General features: G+C 62.0%; 1 protein-coding gene and 1 long non-coding RNA gene across 3 annotated transcripts; one reads left to right on the top strand and one right to left on the bottom strand.

Moving 5' to 3' along the window:
• The first annotated feature begins 6,630 nt into the window (after positions 1–6,630).
• Positions 6,631–23,889, top strand: DBH (dopamine beta-hydroxylase). Its single transcript, XM_069579841.1, has 12 exons — positions 6,631–6,948; positions 9,096–9,242; positions 11,031–11,288; positions 12,104–12,280; positions 12,762–12,864; positions 16,343–16,509; positions 19,409–19,552; positions 19,788–19,826; positions 20,368–20,427; positions 21,214–21,341; positions 21,788–21,947; positions 23,296–23,889. The coding sequence occupies exons 1-12, from the start codon at positions 6,631–6,633 to the stop codon at positions 23,425–23,427; spliced, it is 1,833 nt and encodes a 610-aa protein (XP_069435942.1). The 3' UTR covers positions 23,428–23,889.
• LOC138435347 (uncharacterized) lies at positions 14,944–22,463 on the bottom strand. 2 transcript variants are annotated; one of them, XR_011255051.1, is made up of 5 exons: positions 20,797–22,463; positions 20,619–20,706; positions 19,011–20,387; positions 15,859–18,619; positions 14,944–15,643 (listed from the first exon to the last, which is right to left on the bottom strand). It is a non-coding gene; the product is annotated as an uncharacterized lncRNA (long non-coding RNA). The 2 variants fall into 2 exon arrangements; XR_011255050.1 differs by having other exon boundaries at positions 20,619–22,463.
• Positions 23,890–25,134: the final 1,245 nt, after the last annotated feature.

Raw genomic sequence — 25,134 nt, 5'->3', positions numbered from 1 at the left:
TTTAAATTTCCAAGATCTCTAATTAGTTCTTTTATATCAAAGCCCATTCTCACTTCACGACTACGATAACCTCTCTTATCTCTCTAAAGATACTAATTATACTTATTTTCATGTCTCTGCTGACTCCATCCATGCCTCTTCCCTGGGTGCTGGAGTTTCTGTTTCTGAGCTGGAGGCTCTTTGATGGGGTAGCTTTTCCTCAATACGCCTGGTCTGGCGGGCCCTTTGCCTGGTTTTGCATTCGATCCCCAGTGCGGCTGCCTGCGGCTGCTGTGTCTATTCTGAGCTGCTGACCAGAATGGGGAGGAATGTGCATCCTGGCAGGGTGGGCGGGGAATTGCTCGCTTGGACCGCGGGTCCCTGCATTTCGCCGGGGACTGTAATTCCCTGGTCAGTGTCGTGCAGTGGTGACTGCTCTGTGCCTTAATCTGGAGACTCGGGGGCTCTCTGCTGCCTACCTTTTGGGTGAAGGACGATCAGTCACGTGGCTGGTGCCCGTGAAGCTGCTGGAGGAGCCCAGCTGACCATCCTCATCCACCCAGTGTCTGGTCCCCAGGGCTCCGGGTCTGGCGCCACAGGTGCTTCTAGCTGTCCTCTCCCAGCATTTGGGGTGTGGTTTCCGCTAATTTTGTTTCTTTGCCTCTTTCTATGATTCCTGCAGAATTCTGATCCCCTGAAAAGACTCCATTAAAAAAAAAAAAAAACCAATTCTGTTGTGAATTTTCTCTTTCAGAAGCATCTTTCTGACACGGGGTAGGATTTTGGTGGGGAGGAGGTGTTTGTCTGAAGCCTCGGGTGTGTTATTAAACACGCCCGAGGAGTGTGTTTGCCCTGGGTATCTAGTGGCCCCCTCCAGGGCTGGGGAGGCACCAACCGCCCCTGGGTTCCAAGGAGCAGCCATCAGGATGCAGCCGCATCCCTTGGTTTTGGGTGATGCTTCTGGTTTGAGACTAAAGTTTGGTTCTGCTTGGCCTTACGACAGAAGATAAAATGCTGAAGCTGCACTTTAGGGAGCTTCTCTGGACTGGAGGTGGTGATGTGTGCTCCCCAGCAGAGACGCCAACTCACCCCTTTGCCCTCGAAGTGCTGTTCTGACACTTCCGTTTGTCCAGATGGAAGGAAGGCGGTTGGCGTTTCGGTTTTGAAAGATGCCCCTCTGTGTTGAGATGGTGTCAGTGGCAACAGAGGGTCTTAGCCAGGGGGCAGCAGCATCGACCAGCCTGGACAAGGAGGCTCCATCGGATGAGTTCCTGACAGGCTCTGGAAGGCACCTGGGACCCTCGGCAGCAATGACAGTGAGCCCGGCGCTCCCACCACGCGGGGACTGTCAGTCCAGACCCGCCGTCCGGGGTGGCGATGCCCTGGCCCTACTGAGACATCCTGTCGCGCCAGATATTGACCAAGTGTCCACCGGAAAGATGTCCCTGCCTGCACCCCCCGGCTCCTCAGCTACGTGCAGCACCGTCTCTGTCCGGACGTTTAATTCACCTTGTCCCCTGGCCGCTAGTGGGCAAATCGCTCCGTAACTCGATCAGCCAAGGGACAATTGAATCAGAGAGCGCTTATCCACTGGTCCCTCTCACCGCGCGAATGTCAGAGGCCCCCCGGGCGCAGAGACCTGCTCTTTCCAAAGTCTCAGCTTTGAAAAGCAGATGGCGAGGCTAGGGCTTTATTGAATTTGCGTTTCTGTATGTGATGCATTTGACTGTAGCCCGAGGGCAGCTGTCCAGCCCAATAGCGGGTTTGGCCCATCAACAAGGCTGAAACCTACTTACCTGTAAGAAGCTATCTGTTCCAGGCAAGGGGTTTTGCGTCTGCTCGGTGGCGCACGGCCAGCAGCAGCCTCTCCTCCTGGATGAAGGCCTTCGGGCCTCAGGACGTGGTGGCGTCCGAGAGGAAGCCACGCTGCCTTTGGCCCTGTGGTTTTGGTCCTGGGGGTGGCCCTGAAGAAGCGGGGGCACCAGTGTGTGAGGATGGATGGCGCGGCCACTGGCTGCTTCTTGTCACTCCTGGTTTAGGTGAACACGCAGACAGCCCAAACACTGACCGAGAGGGACTGGGCTCCGTAAGCTAGCGCGCAGTCCCACGAGGCCGTGTCGAGAGTTATGGAAGGGAGAGAGGCCGTGTGCCCAGCACCCTTGCAGGCAGACGCGGCTGCTCCGTGTAGCCTGTGTCCTCAGTGGGACCATGGGTGTCACCGGGCACTCTGGCCAGGTGAGAGCTCCATTGGGCCGGCCAGGTGCAGCCCTGCAGGCCTCTCTCAGATCTGACCTCCAAACCCACCCTGCCTCAAAGCGGGTGGGGGCCGGGGTGGGCTGGGGCCCTCTGACCTTCAGGCTGGGGTCACTGTTCCTTGGCTGTGGCTTAAGGAGCAGGGCAAATCAGGGGGTCCTGGGCTGGGTGGCACCCTCTGACCTGCGGCTGGTGTGTCAGCTGAGCCGCTGGCATCCCGGCGTCCCGAGCTTCAGGGCCTGGGACCTTCGGGGTGTGGCCTCTGCCCTCTGAGCCAGGGTAGAGAGGCTGGTCATCCAATTGTCTTGACTGCTGCCTGCTGGCTTGCTGGTCAAGACTGTCTTGTGGGTGGGAGGGGCCTGCATGCAGCCCTGGGGGGCGGGGTGGGTCTCAGCTTGCAACAGCCCCCATTAGCCCTTCTCAGCCCGCTTTCCACACTGACATCAGCTGGACTGCTGGAGTTTCCGGGGGCGGAGGGTGGTGGACACTGCCTGCAGCCGCCTTGGGGTGACTGGGGAGTGTCCTGGCCTGGCCTGTCTGGCTGAAGCCCTCCTCTGGCATCTGTGGCCCCACGGGCTCTAACCTGGTTGTTGGGGAGCTGGCCTCACGTGGCAGAAGCCGTGGGGGATTATAGTTCCAAGGGTGACAGTGTTAGAGAGAAGCAGGAAGGCAAGGGGCTTATTAAAACGCTGAAGTCAGTTCTAAATGAGGTCAGCCGTCGAAGCGCTTTGGAGGAGAGCCAGGCGCTGAGTGGTGAACTGGCGTTTATTTCCTGACAGGGTGGCAGAGACACCCCGGGGTGCCCCACTTCTGGAGGGCAAACTGCACCTGATCGCCAGAGCAGAGCCAGGTGAGGGGGACGGGACTGGAAGCAGGGGGCAGCGTGAGCCCCCACCCCACCCCGAGAACGCATGGAGAGGGAGCCTGCGATGCGTCCCGGGGGGCGGGGGGGCGCTGTCCAGAGGACGCCTGGGGCGAGCAGGCATCTCACCTACACGGGCCGGGGCAGGAGCGCTGAGCACTGCTTCCTTATTCCGGGTCAGATTGCTTGTTTTTTAAAAATCCATTAATGCAAGGAGCAGCACGTCGTGGAGGAGGCTGCCGGATTGGACCAGCTCCCTCCCACCCCCACCGGCCCAGAGCCACCTCAGCCTTTCTCCCTGCTTGCGTTTCTGCCCCCAGCATCCCTTCCTCCCCAGTGGAATTTCCCTGACCTTGGCTGCCGCAAGTGCAGCCCCCTGGCCGAGAGTGCGCTCGGGACACCAGGCAGACCTTGCCCCCAGCGGGGGGCCCCCCTCTCCTGAGCGTCATCTTCTGTCCGAGGACAGTCGCAGACCTGCGCCCATGGCTGGTGGGGCTGAAACGAAGTGAGCAGGTGAAGGGACGGCCGTGAACACGATTTCCAGCTCTGGTTAATTACTAGGAGGGCAGTTCTCATTTCTGAAGTCAGCCAAACCCTTTTTATCAAATGCAACTGGAAGGTCAGCATGCCAGCCCGGCTCTGAGCAGAGACAGAGAATGTCTTCCGAATCCTGTTAAAAATAAACACGCGGGCCCAGCACTCTGCTGTGTACTGGGAGCCTCTTGGACCTCGCTTCCTCAGCTCTTTGAGCAACTGTTGCTCTCACCTGCAGCCAGAGAGGAGAGGCGTCTGCCTGGGCCTCTCCCTACAGGGCTCCTGACCCCTATCCTGGGCTCTGGCTCCCAGGCCTCACACCTCTCAGTCCCCTGGAACCTCTGGGTTGAAGAGGGGCGGAGGGATAAACTACTAATATCTGCATCTGGGCACGGGTCTGGGTGGGAAAGCGCTGCCGTGTGAAGGTCCATCTGGGACTCGACAGGGGTGCGGTGGGCTTGAGACCAGAGCCCCCAGCCCTGGGTATGAGTCCTTGGGGGTTCTGCTACTCCAGGTGGTTGGGGGTGGGTGGGGGTGGTACCCACTCTTTCTTGTCGCCAGAGCCACGTGGGTGGCCAGGACACTCACCCAGAGCTAGGACTGCTGTGGAGCCTGGTCGCCCTCGCTTCGCACCTGCTGGCTTTGTCCCTGTGCCCACCGGGGGCATGGCGCCCTCCCCAGCAGCCTGTCTCACCCCCTCACCGCAGCTGTTCCCTAGTTGGGGGAGGAGGTGGCTAGTGGATGTCCAGAGAGTGGGTGTCTCAGAGATCTCAGAGGCTCCACGCCTGCCCACCCAGCACAGATGAGGGCATTTTGGCAGAATTTTAAAGAACGAGGCAGTGCCCCGAGGGGTGGGGCCTCCGGAGCCGGTGCTGTGGCCTCCCCCAGCCTGCACCCTCCTGTCTTCCATGCAGGGACCGTTACCTTAAGGCCTTTGCGGTTGATCCTGTAGCCAGGCACACCTGGGGCCACCCCAACCGTGGGAACCCCGTCCTCCCAGGCTCTGAGTCCCTGCCCTGCTCCCAGAAGCCCACCCGCCGTCCCAGGCTGCAGCCCTCCCTGGGCTCTGTCTTGTCACTGGAGCCAAGGGTCTGTGGCTTGGCTCCGGGGCCCAGGGGGCCAGCTCTCGTGGCCCATTATCCATCCGCATCTTTCCACAGGCCCAGGACGCAGGCCCGCGGCGTCGTCTCACCCGGTCGAGAGTCGGCTCGCGCTTTCATGGACTCACTCACCCTGTGTCTTGCTCTGACGCTGTGCCGCCTCGGGGAGCGGCCCCAAGAACAGCCATGCGGTGACACGCCGTGAGCAGCGGGCCCTGAAGCACCCCACCCGTGTACAGTCAGGGAGGGGTCCCGGGCCGTCTCGTAGCAGCTTTCTCCTTCCGCTCTGTTTGCAGGGCGGCCCTGGCTGCCGGGAGGAGAGCCCACCACCCACCAGGTCCTGGGAGGGGGGCAGTTTGCTTCCGATTTCGCCTTCAGGCAGACACAGTCACCACTTCTTGAGGAGCAGAGCTCAGAGCAAAAGCAGGGCCAGACGCTGCAAGCTCTAGGCCGGCCTTTGTCGACCTTTGAGAACTTGTGGGTACTCGTGGGCAATATTGTGGATATTGAGGATATTGCTCAGGTTCTTGGTTTTCCCAGAGAGAGGAGTAACTGGAGAAGGAAGAAAGAAGAAAGTCAGGTTCCTGGAAGGAGGCAGCCAAGTTCAGAGCAGAAGGCAATCGGGGAGAACTTCCCAGCGGTGGTAGCACATGCCCAACCCACTCTGCGTGGAGAAGGCCTGGGCGAGCTGGTCTGCAGAGAGACTGACACCTGAGCTCAGTGGGCTGTGAGTCCCACTGGGTCTGTGCGAAGGCCCTGTGGTGTGTGCGGGTGAGACACTGTCAAGACTGGCTGCCCTGGGCGGCCTCGAATTCAGCCTGGGTCCCCTCCAGGCTGAACGACACTGCGGGCGCTGGAGCTTTGGAGGAAGCAGGGAAGCTCACACCCCTTTCTGCAGTCAGCCATCTACCCCCTCGCAAGGCGCCGTCAAGGAGTCTGCTCCCCAGCAATGTGCCCTGCTGCCCGGGCTCCCCAAAACCCACCTGCAGTCCGCCCCCCCTCCACTGCCAGCATACCGCTGGGCCATCTGCCCCTGCCCCCAGCAGCACGCCCACTCCTTCGGGAGCAGCTGCGGCGCCAGCTGGAGCCTGCGGGGAGAAGAGAGCAGACAAAAGCGGCAGCAGCAGGCCCGGAGAGAGCGTCTAAACACGGGGACTCTTTGGGGATCATCTCTTATTTTCAGTTTGAAGTTGGTCCACCCTCCTGGGCTGTAGACATGGTTCCCTGGGCCTGCAGCAGTGAGGCCTCCTTTCCCACTGGTCGCTTTAGAAATAGGGGTTTCCCTGGTGGTTCAGTGGTAGAGAATCTGCCTCCCACTGCAGGAGAGGCGGTTCGTTCCCTAGGCCGGGAAGATCCCCTGGAGCAGGAAATGGCAACCCCTCCAGGGTTCTTGCCTAAGAAACCCCACGGACGGAGGAGCCTGGTGGGCTTAGAGTCCACGGGGTCACAAAGGAGTCAGACGCGACTTTGCAACTAAGCCACCACCACCACCACAACCTTGGAAATAAACCCGTGGAGCCTCAGTCTGCCCATCCACAGATGGGGCGGCACAGGCCCCACCTGCCAGCCATGCGGGGACAGGCCCTGGTTGTCAGCCTGGTGCCCAGCTGGAGGGCGCCCGCAGGGAGCAGCCCTTCCTGGATGGCTCTTGGGGACCGTTCAGAGGGAATGAAGTCAGCCCGTCTGCTTCGATTCCTGCTGATGATGGCCATGTGTCATTAGCGCCAATTAGGAGAAACGAGGGCAGAAAAGCTTTTGGCCCGGGGGCCCGGGCTGGTGGGAGGGTCGCTGGGACAATTGAATTCCCCACCAGACAAATGTGATTACCGCTGAAGCCTGGGCCCACCTCCCCGGGGGGCCCGGGACATAAATGGCCAGGCGGGGCGGCGCGCTCGCCGAGCCATGAAGGTCCCCAGCCCCAGCGCACGCGAGGCGGCCTCCATGTACGGCACCGCGGTGGCTGTCTTCCTGGTCATCGTTGTGGCTGCGCTGCAGGGCTCGGCCCCCGCCGAGAGCCCCTTCCCCTTCCACATCCCCCTGGACCCCGAGGGGACCCTGGAGCTGTCCTGGAATGTCAGCTACGCGGAGGAGACCGTCTACTTCCAGCTCCTGGTGCGGGAGCTCAAGGCCGGCGTCCTGTTCGGGATGTCGGACCGAGGGGAGCTGGAGAATGCCGATCTGGTCGTGCTCTGGACTGACAGGGATGGCGCCTACTTCGGGGTGAGTCCTCCCCCACCCCAGCGCCCCCGACCCTCCCCTTGTCTGCACTCGCCCTCCTGAACCCGGGTAAAGGGACTCTCCCTCTCGCCTCTCCGGTCCCCTGTATTTGACCATCCCTGTGTCCCAAGCTTGGGCGTCTCAGATGCCGATGTGAGGTCAACAGGGGAAACAGGTGGCTTCCCTGACCGCCTGGCACGCCCAAGGAGTGCAGCCCGAGACGGGGGACACGCTGACCACATAAAGCACAGCCTCTCCACACCTCCCCGTTGCCCTTGGGGGGGCGGCCCCCACCCCCTCACCTGCACAAACAACGCGCAGAGCTCACATGCACCCAAGCGAGGGCCCTGGCCTGCACTGCCTGGGAGGTGGTGCTTGCACCCATGGGGGACCTGAGCACCCGGCCTGGAAGGGACCATCCGCACTGAGGCACACCCCTTGCTCCACACCCCAAAGTCACCCTCAATTCTTGCTGGAAAGGGCGGAGGAGCAGGGGGATTGCCCTCAGAGGAGAGGGGCTTGTGGGACCCTGGGCAGATTGCAGAGGGCCCCCCAGGTGGGGAGAGCCCAGCCATCCTGCCCTGAGCCCCGCCCCAGCTTCCTCTACCCCGGCCTCTCTGGGGGCCAAACCCGCTCTCTCAGGGACACAGACCCAGGAGGGCTAACACCCTCCTGCAAGTCAGCAGGCACTTGATCTGTGGGCAAAGCGGCTCTTACTTCCTGAAGAGTGGGAATCTGGCCAGACCGGCGAGCCAGGCTCAGGAGGGGCCTCCCAGCCTCGTGTTCCCCATCTTTAGAGTGGCTACAATTCTGCCTCTCCACTTTCTCGGGATGAGGGGGTTCACACAAGGTGACGCCCTTGGCTGATCTTTCTGGAACCCTGGGGGTGCTCCGTCCAACCCCTACCACAACTCTGCAGGCAGGAAGGAGCTTCGCCCATTTTCCGGGGAGGTGGGAGGCTGGGTGACGAGTCTGACCACCAGCCAGATGGAATGAGGGCCACTGGCTCTGGGCCGCCCCGCCTCCCCTGCACGAGGCAGCTCAGTGGCTCCGGGTCATGGCCCAGGAAGACCGGGGCAGTGTGGCTCCAAGCTGGTCCCAGAGGAGCAGCGAGCCCTGGGCCCAGCTTCCCCGGCTGCCGAGAGAGCTGGGGTGACTTTCGCATCCTCCCGCACAGGCAAGATTAATTTGCACAACAAATTCCTATGCAAACAAATGTCAGGCTTGTTTTTCCTCCTTTAGCAATTTTGTTCAACAAATACAGTCTCGAGTCCCAGCTGAAGGCTCACAGGCTAAGTTTCTGCTTCTGTTTGAACCGAGTCCTGTAGATCCCCGGCGGCCCCCGGCAGGAGCTTCGTCACGGTGCTTTTCTCCAGGGGAGAGATTTGGCAAAATCTTTCAAGGGTTTCTTTTTTTTAATTTTTTTCCTCAAGGAAATGAAGAAAACGTGCTGCCGCCCTGAATGCAGGGTTTGAAAGCATTCTGAGGCCGAGGACCGCTGGCCCGTGTCGCTCCTCACCTGCTGGTGGGGGCAGGGCCTCCCTCGCAGCTGCCTGGCCCAGGGGCTGTCTTTGGTGCCCTGGCCTGGAGCCCCTGGGTGGCTGGGCCTTAGAGCTGGCTGCTGAGAAGCAGCTGGGGGGAGGCGAGGGGAGGGGCTGGCCAGAGCCGCCACCCTGGGACATCCTGGGGAAAGGCAGTGGGTCTGTGTGCTCCGGGGCCTCAGTTTACCTTCTCCAGGCGAAGCTGGGACTCGGCTGAGGTGGGCAGGTGCAGGGCTTCAGTCTCTCAGGGGCGTGTGAGTGCGGGCTGGTGCCCAGACCCCACTGCCAGCGTCTCTCTCTCTCCCCCCGTTCTCCACGCCTCCCCTCTCCAAGGCTGCCTGTGCTGTCAGGCCGCTGCCCCCCAGACCAAGAGGGGTTCTTCGTCTAGGACCCCATGTTCCCAGTCGTGGCACCTCCCGAGTAATACAGGTTCTGGGTCCCACCCAGAGGTCTGGGAACCTGCACGGCCAAGCAGTGCCGGCTGGCATTTGAGGTCACCTGTTGAGGCCGGGAACCCCAGGGTGGGGTGTGTCCTGGGGCTGTGCTGTGGGTGACCACCCGGCCCCTCGGCCTGGCCACTTGGGCTCAAGCCTGACCCTATCTCTGCAGGATGCCTGGAGTGACCAGAAGGGGCAGGTCCACCTGGACTCCCAGCAGGACTACCAGCTTCTGCGGGCACAGAGGACGCCAGAAGGCCTGTGTCTCCTCTTCAAGAGGCCCTTTGGCACCTGTGACCCCAACGACTACCTCATCGAGGTGGGAGGCGGCCCGCTTGCCGTGGGCGGGGTGGAACCGTCTTAACATCCTGGGGCAGCACCCTGGGCCCCTCGCCCACACAGAGAGGGGCTCCCAGGGGCAGCCGGGCAGGGACAAGGCAGCTTGGGAGAAGCCAGCTCTGCTATCAGCCTCTGATCCTATGAATAAGCAGCTCTTGGTTGACACATAGCTGACATGTTTCTAGACGTGGGCCTCGCCCCGAGTGACCGTGCCCTGGACCCGCTCTCTCCTCCGGGTCCAGCATCTTCAGTGGAATTCTAGAGAAGACTCCAGGAGACTTTGGTCCCCCGACCCGGCCCTGGTTGGCCAATGGGCTGTGAGGCTCTGGGCAAGCCCCCGCCTCCACTGGGCCTCAGTTTACGTGTCTGCAAAGGAAGAAAGGGACCCAGAAGTAAGGCTCAACCTGCTCGGTCCAGGAATTCACGGCCACAGTGGACCCGAGACCCTTAGGGAAAAACAACCCAGTTCTCTCTTGAAGACAAAATCCATGTAACTTTTCAGTGCACATTGACACCCACGGTCTTGTGTTATCTGTGCATCATAACAGTGACACAGGCTGGCCTGGTGCGACGTGAGGAAACTGAGGCCAGACCGGGGAGGACGGGCCTGGGGACCCACGGCACGGTGGGGACAGAGCTGGGGCCAGGATAAGTCCTGAAACAGATGGGTGGTGTTCCGGGGGCTCCAAAGATCACCAGTCCTGTCTGTCTCAGTACAGAAAGAATCCAGCCAGAGGCAGAGGGCTCAAGAAGAAGGGGTTTATGAGAACAGGACGCTTGGGAGGCTGCACCCTGAGAACTTAGTGGGTACAGTTTTATAGCCAAAGGAGAAGCGGGGTGGGGAGAAGGCCGTCTTTGTCTTTCTTGAGTAGACATCAAGCTTCCGTCGTCAGCAACTCCCCCTGGTCGGGCAGGGGAGTTTTCCTATCCCTACCTGGTCAAGCCAGGTCCACAAAGTACTCCTTTTCCTGTGCGCAGAGAGCACGCCCTAACCCACCGAGCTCACTGGGCAGGGCTGTGGGCCTCGCGCCGCCATTGTTTCCTTATCTGAGGGCCGCACCTCTTGCTTCTGCTGCGTGGATTTTTTTGCTAAGCAAGCCTGCTTGGTTCTGCGGTTGAGCAAACGCTTCTCAAGTAATCGTTAACATTCAGGGGTCTCTCATATTTTTTCCTACTTAGAATCTGCTAGTGGGATCAACTGTTTAATCCCCTGCTTTGTCCCTGTCTCACTTCCAGAAGGTCACCCGAGTCCTCACCCTCCTGCTCACTCACCCATGGTAGAGGCAAGGGCGGGCAGAGCACCCTCTCCCCGAACGTTGCAGGGTGTCTGATGCCCACGTGTGCTCAGCTCAGAGCTTCTAGTCTGGTGTGGGGCAGCCTCCTGCCTGGAGCTCTGAGACACCCGTGCAGAGAACAGCCCTGTTCCCAGGGACCCGGGGGAGGCAGAGGGAACCAGGGTCCCAGACGAGCCACTGGTTCACAGCGACCCAGCAATGGTTAGTTGAATGGACACTAAGCAAATGTAGGCTGAGGGCACGTAGGAAGACAATGTATCAAGGCTGGGTGCAAACCGCGGGCTCTGGGAGTGGGCGGCCTTGGATTTAATCCCAGCCCAGTTCACACAGAGCCTGAAGGTTCCCGTCCTTCACAGAGACGAGAACCAAGCATGTCACCTGCCAGGCGGGGGTGGAGAGGGACCTGGCAGCCTCCCTGCTCACCAGGAGCCAGGCTCGGGGCTGTGAGTAACGAGGCCCCATCTCACCCGCAGGACGGCACCGTCCACCTGGTGTACGGACTCCTGGAGGAGCCACTCCAGTCCCTGGAGGCCATCAACACCTCCGGCTTGCGCACAGGGCTGCAGAGGGTGCAGCTGCTGAAGCCCAGCATTCCGCAGCCAGCCCTGCCCGCGGACACGCGCACCATGGAGATCCGCGCCCCCGACGTCCTCATCCCCGGCCAGCAGACCACGTACTGGTGTTACATCGCCGAGCTCCCAGATGGCTTCCCCCGGCACCACATCGTCATGGTAGGCGGGTCCGTGTGTGCCCACCCCTGGAGAGCTGCCCGGGGCCCAGCCCCACACATGCGGCGCCCCCCATCACCCTGCTCACTCCCCACCCGCCCCCCACCCCCCCCGAGGGCTGCTGCACCCTGGCTTCCCAGCCTGGACCAACCGATGTCTTGATTTTTGCATCTTCCCCTGGGATGGGAATGGCTGGCTATCTATCTGTCTGTCTGTCAGGCTACCCTCCCCCTTGAAATAACCGCTCAGCTCAGAGCTCAGTTGCCCTGAACACCCACCCGAGACACAGCGATAGTGACAACTGCTGCTGAATTACTCTTTGTCTGGCTCCAGGGGAAGGGAAAGTGGTTTACCCACTCCACACAGCCCTGCAGAACACCATCCTTATTTTCAGTCGAGGGTGTATGGCCCAGAGAGGCTGTGTGAGCCCCCAACTTACACAGCAGGAAGCGACGGGCCAGACTCACAGCTGCACCTGTCCCCTAGGCTCAGGCTTAGCCTCGGACAACCTCCGTGTCTCTGTCCAGCCCCTGCTGCTTTCATGCAAGGACTGCTGACTACCTGTCCCCCCCAACCAAGAAATGACTTGCCTGGGACCCCTTCCCTCTGCTTCAGCTCTCACCATGACCTTCTGGCAGATCCTGACTGGTTCCCAGGTGGTGGCTTAGCTCCCCAAACCCTGGACTCGAGGCTCCCCAGAAATCACCGGGTGCAGTCCTCCCATTTTACAGATAGGCAAGCAGAGGCCCAGTCGGGAGGGGAGTTTCAGTGGGGGTGAGCGTGTGGGGGTGGGGTCTCAGCGGGCGCCCGCCCCGCAGTACGAGCCCATCGTCACCGAGGGCAACGAGGCACTGGTACACCACATGGAGGTCTTCCAGTGCGCCGCCGAGTTCGAGAGCGTCCCCCACTTCAGCGGGCCCTGTGACTCCAAGATGAAGCCGCAGCGGCTCAACTACTGCCGCCACGTGCTGGCCGCCTGGGCCCTGGGCGCCAAGGTGTGTGCCCCTCCCACGTCCCCCGGGGGGGCCCCTTCGCTGCTGGAGTCCCATGGCTCTTTGGAGCCACAGATGCCTCCTCCAGCCCCTGTTCCTTCCCTCGTGGGCATCATTCTCGCTCCCCGTCAAGTTCCGCTGGATTTGGAGGGGACTGTACACAGGGTGGTCCTGGGGCTGCCCTGGCTGCATCCAGGGTCTTCCAGAAGCTTCCTCCAGCAGCTCAGTGGTGGGCTCGGGCGGTGGGCTCGCCTGGGGTTCAGAGCCCGCACCCCCTGACCTCAAGTCTAACGGGAGCACTGCGTGGGCCGGTGACGAGCTGCCTGTCAGGGGGGAACATCCTTCCAATCTGGCTGCCCGCCAGCCCCCGCCCCGCCCTTGCAGCTCAGGCTCCGGCGGGTGGGTTTGCCCTGACCCCCCAAGGCCTCCCCTCGCGCCGCCCCATCTGTCTTCTGGGCTGAGCCCTCCCTCCGCCCCCCTGCAGGCCTTTTACTACCCAGAGGAAGCTGGCCTGGCCTTCGGGGGGCCCGGCTCCTCCAGGTTTCTCCGCCTGGAAGTTCACTACCACAACCCGCTGGTGATCAGAGGTAAGGAGGCCCCAGACACGCCGCCCTTCTTGCCTGCCTCCGACCCGCCCTCGGGAGCCCGTGGGCTCGCCATGTCCCAGCAGGGTAGCCGGGCTGGCAGGGCTCAGCCTGAGCCCTCTCCCCGAGTCCAGCCTGCCTGTCGCCTGACCCACGGTGGCCTGTGGCCCTCTCAGCCTCCTCTCTGCCCGTCTCCTGTGGCTGCAGTGGGCTCTCTAAGGCTCACACCCACGCAGGAAGGGCCCAGCACCTCACCCCTCCCCCTCCACAAACACCAGCTGCCGCTGCCCTGGCACTGCCCCAGGAACCACCTGGGAAAGGCAGCTTGAGGTTTCTTGTGTGGCCATTTTGCAGATGAGGAAATTGAGGCCAGGGTTAGACACAGCTCACTCCTTCTCCTCACACCGTTTCCTTGCTGGCACCTGCCAGAGCAGACGGCTAGTATCAGGGTGTGCCGACCAATGGGGACGCAGAGAGTGGAGAGAAGGTGTCAGCTGAAGGGGGTTGCATACGCCGTATCCCCTGGAAGTCTAACTTCTGTGAGGCTGCTAAGACCCAGAGACGCCCCCTACCCCCAAGGAGGGGTGCTCCCATCTTCTTCTGTCCCCAGAACAGCATGGGCCGGTACAAGGTACCTGGCTGGATAGCAGGAAGCAGGCTCCCCTGAGCCAACATCATCCCTGCCCCAGAACCCAGCCTTGATGGCTTGACCACCAGGAGGCACGGCCCCAGACTGTCTTCAGGGCAAGGGGCGTGCCGGGCTTAACAGGGGCGTTTCTGGCCATGGACCTCCCTCCTGCTTCTCTTGATGGAGCAAATGTGTGCCTGGAGTGTGCGTGTGAAAACGGGGCTTTGATCCCATGTGTTCTGAGTCAGGGCAGCAAACAGGTCCTGCTCGCTTGGCTCTGCTCTGAGTGACCCTCGGCGACGGCACCTGGAAAGGCATCTGGGATTGACTGGAGATGTCTGCCCTGGGTGCTGGAGGGGTGGCCTCTGCTTCCTGCTGTTGAGTTCGTGCTCAGCAGACAGAAACCCACGAGACACCCCCGTGTGGGAAGCAGAGTGTGATCTCGTTCCCCGACCGACCACAGCAGACCTAGGGTCCAGGAAGGTGCAAAGGCTTCTCGGGAGGGAGACAGAAGCAGGGGGTGAGGGGGTGTGAAAGGAGCAGTCTCAGTGGCCCGGGCGGCATGGCAGCCTCGGAGGACAAGGAGCCTTTTCACGAGGGAAGCCGACACGTGCTGCTTTCCAGATGGAGGGACAGGCTGTGCCTAGACATGGAGGTGGGCAAGGCCAGCATGTTCTGGAAAGCACAGGTGGTCCGGCCTGGAGGCAGCATAGGGGCTGGGAAAGCGAGGTGGGGGCCAGAGAGCAGGACGGCTGGGTCGCTCTGCACCTGAAGGTGGGCACAGGGTCAGTCTTCAGGAGGGTGATGCCAGCTGACACTACCCCAGAAGCTGAGAGCGTTTTCCTCTCTGTTTCACCGGCGTCTTCCGCCACATATAGCCACACAGGCTTCTTCTCACTCACTTTTTTTAAATGACATTTTTCATTTGTGTAAGTGAAGGGCAGAAACAGTCTGATAAGAAGTTGAGCTCCAGGCTGGGCCCAGCCCATCTCTCCCTGGTGGTGTGACCGGGCGTGGGGCACCCTCGCCCTGCCCGTGCTCACTCACTCGCTCGGCCGCTCTGGGGCTGTGAAGGCTCAGGACACAGCGCTCCCAACGGGGTGCAGGCTCCGGGGGTGTGCTTGACCGGTAGCCGCCAGCGATTTCTTCCCGGCCGCATAATTAATACCTTCTGCCACCGCTAGAATTATCTGCCGCGTGCACAGAGAGGACCATAAGTCAGCTTGGGCCTTAGCGTGGTACGGGATTTACGGCTCATTTAAAACCCGAAAGCAAATGGATTTTCGAAAACTCCTTAAACGTCAAGGGAGTCTGTCTCTTCCTGGTTATCTGCTTGTATTTATGGATCCTCTGCCAAATATAAGGATGCTCCTGTCGCTTCGCAAAATCTGGAGATGGGTCTCTTTTCTATAAATATCAAAATTCCACAATTATTTCATTATTTAATCCCTGTCTGAATTTTAACCAATTGCATCTCCCTTTTTATTATTATCCTCTGATGTAATCAGCCCAGAGACACAGAGGCTGAGTTTGGACACTGCGGTGGTGGTGGTTGGGGGGTGGGGGTGGTGGCTGGTGCAAGGGGGTGGGAGGCAGAGGGGGTGTTTTTGGTTCCATCTCAGAGCAGCTGAGCAGGGAGACAGCCCGGCCCCAAAGGTGCCGTGGGCTGTGTCCCAGCTCGGCTACTTCCCAGCCCTGCGGTTCTTGAGCAGCGACTTCAGCTCAGGCTCCAAGCCTCAGTTTCCCCATCTATAACGTGGGACAATGATTCTTCAGTTCCATGGGCTCCCTGCCTGGCTCCCAGCTCTCCTGCATATCCCGAGGGGGTGGGCCATGTCCAGCCTCCACTCCTCCCCGATGGGACCAGCCCTGAACTGCTCAGGGCCTTGCTGAGCGATTCCGGGCAGGCAGAGGGCAGGAAGGAGCCGCTAGAGGCCTGTGGGTGCCAGCATCCCCGGACCTCCGGCCATCAGCTTCACATGACCACTGGGAGGCTGCCCAGGAAGATTTGGGGCTCGCCAATTAGCCGAGAGCAAGAAGAGCTGGCAGGTGTGGCTGGACCGTGATGGGCAGAAGCGATGATTCTTCTTCGGATGAGGCCTTTGACTTCGAGCCCAGAGGGGGACAGCAACTTGCGGGAGACCACACAGCACACTGTAGCAAACGGAGCCCAGCGCGGTGTGTGAGCCGGAGGAGCTCCAGGACCTCGCCCCAGGAGCCCACCCTCCTTCTCAGCTTTCTCCTGGGACGTCCTCCCAGGAGATGCAAGCCCCAGGTCAGCCCTGCAGGACAGGAATCAATGGAGGGAGCCCCAGAAGGACATGTCTTAAATACTTCCTGCTGACCTCACCACCCAGACCCCCGCTCACCTGCACTGGGGCAGAGGCCCCTCTGTGAGACAGGCCGTGCCCTCCTCTCTGCCCAAACTGAGCGGTTCGCACTGAGGGTGGATTCCAGCTCAGGGCCCTGTGAACTCATGGGAAGAACATCAATAGCGCCTGCCCAGCCCTCGAAGGGACTGGCCAGCTTCCCAAACCCACGCAGGCGTCTCGCCCCACCCGGTTCAACAGCACCGTTTTGGGTTTTCGTTTGCTGCCTTAGTTAAGTCTTCCCAGAGCACTCGCCTCATTTTCGCAGAAACAATAGCTCTTTCTTTCCCTACGGGAACTGCGCGGGATGCGTGAATTGGCCTTCCGGTAACCATGGCGTCTGCCTGGAGTAAACGGGTGTGGGGACAAAGGCAGGGGGCAGCAGGCGCGGGTGCCCTGTGCCTCCTGGCTGAGGGCGGCTAGGGGTCACTTTGCGGGGCTGGGGGCCAGGGCCTCTGCTCACCTCCATCCCTCCTCCCCCCAGGCCGGCGCGACTCCTCGGGCATCCGCCTGTACTACACGGCCACGCTGCGGCGCTTCGACGCGGGCATCATGGAGCTGGGCCTGGTGTACACGCCTGTGATGGCCATCCCCCCACGGGAGACGGCCTTCGTCCTCACCGGCTACTGCACAGACAAGTGCACCCAGCTGGTGAGTGGCCGGAGCCGGGGTGGGGCCAGGCACCGCCCGCTCCCCCTGCTGAGGCCCGAGGGTGGGCACCAAGGGCGGCAGCTGTGACCTCGTTCCCCCCCACCCTGAAGCTTCCGCAGCTTCCCCCAGCCCCTCGCCGCCAAGGAGCCTTCCTGCGGCCGCGAGCTCTGTACCACCCTCTCTAGCAATAACTGTGGGCCCCCACTTGGTGGTGGGGCTGGTTGTAAAGGACCCGCCAGCCAATGCAGGAAACGTAAGAGACTCGGGTTCAATCCCTGGATCAGGAAGATCCCCTGGAGGAGGGCGTGGCAACCCACTCCAATACTTTGCCTGGAGAATCCCATGGACAGAGGAGCCCGGCAAGCTACAGTCCAAAGGGTCACAAAGAGTCGGACACGACCGAAGCAACGTAGCACGCAAGCACTCAGTGCACACCCCAGCCAGCATTTAAAATGCGAGTTCAGCCATGAGTGAGACAGGCGTGCATCCACCGCGGAAAAGCACGCGCAGTGCAGCCAGCCACCAAGGCCCCCTCAGCACAGCGTCCCCCCTCCCTGGCTGCCAGTCCCTGGGTCTTTTGTGCCCTTCTAGACGTTTCCCCTGCTTGTTGCTACGAGCCCGTTCATGTGCGTGCTTCGAAACAGATTGAGCAGTTCGTCCGTGACTTGCCCTTTAACCGACGCGCGGCACGGATGAAGCGGGAACCTCATCACCTGAGTCAGCCAGGCACCCAGGGCAGAGCGCGTGAGCAAGCACTGGTGCCCAGGGCTGCGGGGGGCAGGTGGGCACAGGTAACGTCAGTCTCCCGAGCGGAGGGAGGGCCGGCGCTTCCGGAGGAGTGAAAGGGGCTCCCCAGATTCTGGGTCCTCCGTGCCCCCTGCCTCCCCCAGTTCCGGCCAGGGCTGACCTGTCCCCTCATCACCACCATCCAGGCTGCCTTAACTTCCCACTGATGAGAAGAAACCCTCCAGGGAATTTCTGGGCACTCGGGAAACGTGTGCCAGGTGGATTCTAGAGGTGCAGCTTCTGTGCACGGGGATGTAAGCTTTCACTGGGTTAACTCCGGCAAAACGGCCCCCAGAAAGCCCACTAGGCGCTTCCTTCCCCCACAGAACTGGGGTGTGCCCGGGGCCCCAGACTCACCCACCAACCATGTTATCAGTGTCTTAGCGTGTCGATCACTGGGAGAAAAACGCCCCTGCTGTTCCATTTGAATTCCCCCAGTTATAGAAGTAAGCTTCCCTGGTAGCTCACCTGGTAAAGAATCCGCCTGCAGTGCAGGAGTCCCTGGTTTGATTTCTGGGTTAGGAAGTTTCCGTGCAGAAGGGATAAGCTACCCACTCCAGGACTCTTGCCTGGAGAATCCCATGGACAGAGGAGCCTGGCGGGCTACAGTCCCTGGGGTGGCAAAGAGTCAGACACGACTGAGCGACTGACCTCAGGACGCATTTATAGAAGCTGAGGACCTTGGCACCGACCTCTAGGCCACTTGCCCTTCTTTTCTGTGAATATCTGCTCGTAACTTTGCCCAGGGTTTCCGGCGGGCTCTCTGTCTTTCTCTGGTGGTTTCTATTTGGCGGATGTTGCTTCTCAGTCCACATGAATGCTGCGAACACCCTCTCCCGCGTGGCCCCTTCGCTCTCACAGCGCCAGGTGTTAGCGTCTCCAGCCAACAGATGAGGAGCCTGGGGCCCGCGGGGGCCATGGTGCCTGCCGTTGCAGAGCGAGAAGTCAGATGCAGCCTGCTCTGCGGTGAGGTTTAGAGCAGACTTGTCTTCCCATGAGTGGATCCCCTGGGATTTGTCCCTCATGGTGGGGGGACTCCTCGAAGCATTAGGCAAGCAAGGTGCCCTTGAGACAGAGCCGGTGGGCTCATGGGCTTCATCAGCGTCCACGGAGGATCAGCTCCATCTGAGACGAGGCTGAGGAACTGTAACCACAGCCGCGTCTGACCGCGTCCCGCATCCCCAGAACACGGTGACTCCTGGCCGTATGAAGGGCCCGGGCCTCCTGTGCCGGCAGGACCCGGGGCGTGTTGACCCGCTGACCTTGGGCACACCTCTCGCCAGCCTGGAAACGAGGGCCTGCGTGCCTTCTCTCTGCAGAGTCTCTAAGTACAAAACAAAGAGAGCTCCGTGTTCTTGTTCCCCTTCAAATAGTACGTTCTTTGGGAAAATCACATTTCTGTGGACACTCATGGAAGGGCTTCTGGAAGAGTGGGGGTCTCGTCTCCATTGGCAGACCCCCGAGGGGCCCAGCTTCCGCAGTCGGAAGTCTGTCCCGGTCTAGACAACCCGGCCGAAGACAAGCCCAGAAGAAGCACCGTGTTTTCGACCACAGGCCCCAAGATGGCAACCCCCCTGAAGCTGTCACACATCTGGACTCTGGGGACTGGAGGGGAGAGACCCAGGGTCCCACCCGTCGTCAGGGGCTCCCAGTTGTCACACACGTGTCCATAAGGTCTCCCAGCCCTCCATCACTGCGAAGGGGCCAGAGCGTACCCGTGATGACCGAGGGCAGGGGTGGTGGCTGGCGGAGAGCAAGCTGGAGGCACGGAGGGGGAGTCGGGTGACCCGCAGAGGCGCAGCCTCTGGTCACTGCCTGTGGTCACCGTGTGCACGGCACGGCACGGCGGTGCGAGGTCAGGGAGACGACGTGTGGTGGAGAAATCGCTCGGTGAATGTAATTGTTTTAGGACGCTCTCCGTCTAAACCGCGTGAGCGTCACGCCGGGGGAGCATCTGGGACGTCGTCTTCTGCCCTGGGGGTGATGTGAGGGCCAGCCCGTCTCCCTAGGGCTGCCCGGCCACGGCTGGGATGGTCAGGGCCGGGAAGGGCCAGAGCTGCCCAGGCGCAAGGCCGCCCGTGGGTGCCAGGCCCTGAGCCCGCCCGCCCCGCAGGCCCTGCCCCCCTCGGGGATCCACGTCTTCGCCTCGCAGCTTCACACGCACCTGACGGGCCGGAAGGTGGTCACGGTGCTGGCCAGGGACGGCCGGGAGGCAGAGGTCGTGAACAGGGACAGCCACTACAGCCCGCACTTCCAGGTGGGGACCCCGGCCCCGCCCTCCCTGCCCCGCCAGGCCCGCCTCTCCTCCGACACCCCCATCCCCCGCTCACCTTCCTGCGCTAATGGCCTCCCGGCCGGAGGCCTCACTTAGCCATCTCGGCGTCCCCCAGAAGGTCGTGGGGCGGCGGGAGGCGGGGGGGCACTGGGCCTGCAGGACTCTGAGGTCTTGCCTCGTCCTTGCCCCTCCCCACCCTCTGCTCTGCCCACCCCAGGAGATCCGCATGTTGAGGAAGGTCGTGTCTGTCCACCCGGTGAGTGCCCGGTTCGGGGCAGGAGACCGAGGTAGGGGGAGGGCAGGAAGGATGGGGAGGCAGAGGCCGTGGGAGGCCTTCCAGAACCAGGTCTGAGACTCCCCCGGGGCTGCACAGGGGGCCCTTGGAGGAGCCAGAACCAGAGGGCTCTCAGGGTCACAGGCCTCCTGCCTGATCCGCGGACCACAGACCCGAGAGCTTCAGGAGAGATGAGGGCCTGGGGCTCACCGGGGGGTCGCTGACCAAGCAGCAGGGCACTCCTGGGCAGGGTGGGGGCTCGCCCAAATGCAGGCTGTGCCGCCCGACCAGCCCCATGCAGCCACCAACTGGCCTGTAGCCCCAGTAGGAAGAAGCCAGAGAAGTCGACTGGTCGTCACTCCCTGGGGACACTCCAGGGTGGTCCTCATGTGTGGGGACCCCGGGGGCCACCGTCAGGTTCCTCGGGGGGGACCGGCTGCTGTGGCCACTCGTGGGTCCGGCCCAGCGCACCTGGACCCCAGGCGGGCAGGTGCTGAGGGCGTCTGTCGGCTCGGCCCTCCAGGGAGACGTGCTCATCACCTCCTGCACGTACAACACGGAAGACAGGAGGCTGGCCACCGTGGTAAGTCACCCCAATGTCCCGCCCGCCCCGTGCCGCAGGGCTTGGGCACCACTCTCAGCTCCGCTCTCAGGCTGTGGGCCCTGGGCCAGCATTAGCATCCCCTCTTCAGTTCAGTCATGTCCGACTCTTTGTGACCCCGTGGACCACAGCATGCTAGGCCTCCCTGTCCATCACCAACTCCTGGAGCTTACTCAAACTCATGTCCATCGAGCCGGTGATGCCATCCAACCATCTCATCCTCTGTCGTCCCCTTCTCCTCCTCCTGCCCTCAAACATCACCTGGGTACTCGGTAAAAAAAACACATAAACTCATCAGTTCCTCCCCAGGCTGGGTGGTGACTCCCAGCGATGTCTGCTCTAACGAGCTACCTGGGTTATTTTGATGGCTGCCCTAGTCGGAGAGCCACTGCCAGAGACGTGTGTCAGCCCCGGAGCCACGCTGGGGAGAGGCCGGGGGCGTGAGGGGGCTCCCTGCCCCCAGGGAGACACGCCAGCCACACCTGACTCCTGCGACCGTAAAGGTGGAGTAAAGCTGGGGATGCGGAGGAGGCGTCGCTGCCTGAGCTGCGCGTGCCGGCTGGCTGCTTTGATGTCTGTCTCTCCGGCAAAGGCTGAGGACTCCAGGAGGGCAGCGCCTCTGCCCACTCAGAACACGATCCGGCCTCGTGTGATGAGTGGGTGCACGTGTGTGTGCGTGACAGCACTGCACGCCCAGGGAGCCTGGACAGCAGCATCTGGGCTAATGCTGGTGCGCTGGCGCCGACGGGCGTCTTCTCCACCCTGCAGGGCGGCTTCGGGATCCTGGAGGAGATGTGTGTCAACTACATGCACTACTACCCCCAGACGCAGCTGGAGCTCTGCAAGAGCGCCGTGGACCCCGGCTTCCTGCAGAAGTATTTCCACCTTGTGAACAGGTGACGGCTCCACGGGGAGTGTGCCCGCTGTGCCTTCCAGCCCCGAACGCGCCCCCCAACCCCAAACCCTCCAGGCCCTGGGCAAAAGCAGGGAGCCCAGGAGCAAGGTGAGCAGGAACCTGGCAATCAGGCCCCCACTCACCTTGAGGCGCCCGTGGCAGGCATCACCAATCGATCCCCATACTTGCTTCCTATCGAGTCTCGACTTGGCCTGAGGAGCCCTCCACCCAGCCCTGGAGCAGCCGTTCCCAAGTGACCCAAGATGGCACAGATGAAACCCATTAGTCGTCAGGGCAGGAGGCAGGGCCAGGGCAGTGTGCCGGAAGGCTGTGGCCTCAGGTCCACTCTGGGGGCCCCACCCCTCTGCAGGGAGGCATCACCTGTGCCTTGCTGGGCTCCCCTCTGCTCCCCCAAACCCCACTCTGGGCGGCTTCTTCTTGCACCAGGTTCAACAGCGAGGAAGTCTGCACCTGCCCCCAGGCGTCTGTCCCCGAGCAGTTCGCCTCCGTGCCCTGGAACTCCTTCAACCGCGAGGTGCTCAAGGCCCTGTACGGCTTCGCGCCCATCTCCATGCACTGCAACAAGTCCTCGGCCGTCCGCTTCCAGGTGCGCCTGCCGTGCGTCTGCGTGCGTGTGTGTGCGTGTGTGTGCACGTGTGTGTGTCTGGGGGGGCGTCCGTTTCCAGGGGTGCCTCCCGGTGTGTGCGTGCGTGTGCGTGTGTGTGTGCACGTGCGTGTGTCTGGGGGGGGCGTCCGTTTCCAGGGGTGCCTCCCCGTGTGTGTGTGCGTGTGCGTGCGTGTGTGTGCGTGTGTGTGTGCACGTACGTGTGTCTGGGGGGGTCCGTTTCCAGGGGTGCCTCCTGGTGTGTGCGTGTGTGTGCATGCGTGTGCATGCGTGTGCGTGTGCATGCGTGTGCGTGCGTGTGCGTGTGTGTGTGCGTGCGCGTGCGTGTGGTTTGTCTGCTGCCAGCTGTACCTGCCCATGTTGGGGGGAGGGTGCATGTGGCTGGGGCTGGCCGGCTGCCCTTGGCCACGCCGTCACCCCTTCCGGACACCCAGCAGCAAGTTCTGAGTCTGCCCACCGCCCTGTACCCCAGAACCCCTAGAGGAGCCCAGTGGGTGACAGGGCTCCACCCCCAAGGAGCTGGCAAGAAGCACTCACACAAAGCAAGGAGCAGGTGGTGAGAGGGGCCCAGACAGATAGCCGACAGCCTGCGGGGGGCGCTGACCACTGCCCCTGGAGGCGCCGCCCTCTCGCCCTCTGCGGGGGACGCCGGCGCATCAGGGGACCAACCTCGGTGGTGTGAACGGGGCATCCACAGCTGCCCCTGGAGCCTAACAACACAGTGCTCAGGGGGCGGGGGCGGTGAGAAATCAGGGTCTGAGGCTGCAGCCTGGGTTCCCTCCTCATCTGGGACCCACCGGGATCCAAAGGCAGCTTGCTCACCCCCTGCGAGCTCCTGGCAGGGCCCAGGGCCTGGGCTGGGGCTGAGTTAGGTGGAGAAGGCTCCGCGACCTGCGACTCTGCAAGGCAGCTTTCCTGGAAGCACTGGGAGCTGGACTAATCGCTAATCGAACGTTCCCAGCCCCAAGGGAGGGCCAACACTGGATCACCAAAGAGCAGCTTGGGGCCGACGTCTGATGTGGTTGAAGTGGGGCATTTGACGCAGCCGTGTGTATGAGTCGGGGGGTGGGGACAGTGGCTGAAAACTCAGGCTGCACCCAGGCCTTCTGACTGCTTTCCTGAATGAAGTGAAGTGTGGCCAAGCAGGCAGATAGGGGCAACCCTGGCTCCCAGGTGAGGACCCCCACGTAGCAATGGGCGGTTTGCTTTGGTTTGGGAGAAGGTGAGTTTAAGGGCAGGAACCCACGGGGTCACTGGGAGAAGTGCCGGGGGAGGTGGCCCCCACTTCACCCCTCCAGCCTCCGTTTACCTCCTCGTCCCTTCCTTGCAGGGCGAGTGGAATCAGCAGCCCCTGCCTGAGATCGTATCCAGGCTGGAAGAGCCCACCCCGCACTGCCCGGCCAGCCGAGCTCAGAGTCCCACTGGCCCCACTGTACTCAGCATCGGGGAGGGCAAAGGTTGAGCGTGGGCGGTCTCCTCGCTCCTGCCACCATACTGTCCCTGCGGGCTCAGGCCGGCTCTGTGCTCCCCATACTCTGTGAAGACCCCCATGGAACAGCCCAGCATGGAGGGCTGAACCAAGCCACCGCCTGAGAACAGGGTCCAGTCCAGCTTTCTCCCCGGGGGACCCCCTGCATGGCTGAGAGGGTCCCATGACCACTCTTGCTGACCCACCAAGGCCCAGGTGGACCGAGACCCTTGCCCACCCTCTGACACAGCATGAGGGTAACCCCTCTTGGAGGTCTAGAGTCCAGTGCTCCGAGAGTCCGCTGCCATCTCGCTGGGGCGGTGGAGGGGGGGCCCGTCTCCTGGGACACGAGCCACAGACTCCCGAGAGCTGCCCCGGCCCCGCGTCCCCAGCCCCCGCGGAGGGTGATCGGTGTTGGCGTGTGACGGGTACAAGCGCTGTTGTACTTAAACGTGTCCCTGCAGACTGGCTCGCGTGTCGCAGTGGGTGTCTTCCCTGCCGACGGGGGCAGGACAAACCGCTTAGCTAGTTAGAGACTCGCCTGGGAAATTGCTCCATTGCAGGGTAAATAGATATTTTCGCCTACCTAAAGGGAAACCCTAAGAACAGCTCTCACCACCACCAAAAGGATGCGACGGCAAGGATCCAGACCAGGATCTGGGTGCCAGCTCCCTGGGAGATGGGGTTGATGGCCGGGGTCACTTCTCTCTGCGGTGGGACAGGTAGTGACAGCAAGCAAGCCCTGGAATCAGACCCACGTTAGAAGGCCGGCCCCGCCTCCCCGACCCTCGGTCTTCTCATCTGCAAGACGGGGCCAGTGTTGCGCAGGTTACTGAGACGATAAAGCTCGCGCCTGGGGCTGGCACCCGGCGACAGCTAGTGCAGGGTGGCGCTGCCTGGCCAGGCTCTGCCTCCTGGTCGTCTCCACCTTCCTTCCCTCTCAGCTGCCGCTCGTTTCAGGCCAAGTCCAGCTCTCTGATAGTTGCTGCCTGGAGTGACAGATTCAGTTCTGTTCAGCCAGTTCAGCAAAACGCTGTGCAGCTTCTAGAGAGAGAGGGTGATGGATGGGCCTCGGGGCGCCCCCTTACACCCCAACAGCCGCCCGCTAAGCGCCATTTCTCCTCCTGCCAGCACTTCATTACAGGCCAGGCGCTGCGCACCGGGTCTTGTAAATCACACTGCCCCTGCCATGAGTCAGGCCGCGATGCTGTGAGCTGCCAGGCCAGACAGAGGCTGCAGAGCAGCCAGCTCTCTGTCATCTTTAGAGCCTCGGGGGACAGCAGAGCGCGAGGCTCCTCCCCGCAGGGCCCTGGCCTCAGGAGGGCAGCTGCAGCTCACCTAGCTGGTGGCCTTGACTGTCTGGCCCAGGAAGTCCCCTCCCTCTGAGGGGTCCCGTCAGCCCGGAGCTCTGGGAGAGGGCTTGGAGGTGACCCCTGGCCTCACCCCCACCCAGCCCCTCCTGGGCACCATCGCTTTGCTCCTCAGACCCTGGGAGGCACCAGTGGTGCCCCACCCCAGCCTCACCCAGGGGCGAGCCCAGGTCCACAGGAGAGAAAGTCGCCCCCCACCCCCAGGGTCCCAGGAGGATTAGTGGCAACCAGGAATCGCTCCCAGTTCAGAACCTTCTGCCACCCCCACTGACACGCCCTCCCCCGCACTCACTGTGGCCCTCGGGCTGGTCGCTCTCTTCCTTGGGGGTGG

Source organism: Ovis canadensis, chromosome 3 (assembly GCF_042477335.2).
Source record: "Ovis canadensis isolate MfBH-ARS-UI-01 breed Bighorn chromosome 3, ARS-UI_OviCan_v2, whole genome shotgun sequence".
Taxonomy (NCBI): domain Eukaryota; kingdom Metazoa; phylum Chordata; class Mammalia; order Artiodactyla; family Bovidae; genus Ovis; species Ovis canadensis.
Note: the sequence above shows the minus strand (reverse complement) of the source record. Positions and strands in the feature narration are given on the sequence as shown.

Bases quoted from the DNA above. Each gene is read 5' to 3' on its own strand.
- DBH (XM_069579841.1), top strand. From the start codon at position 6,631: ATGAAGGTCCCCAGCCCCAGCGCACGCGAGGCGGCCTCCATGTACGGC. The intron at 16,510-19,408 runs GTGAGTGGCCGG...CCCGCCCCGCAG, and splicing joins CAGACAAGTGCACCCAGCTG to GCCCTGCCCCCCTCGGGGAT. The intron at 19,827-20,367 runs GTGAGTGCCCGG...TCGGCCCTCCAG, and splicing joins AGGTCGTGTCTGTCCACCCG to GGAGACGTGCTCATCACCTC.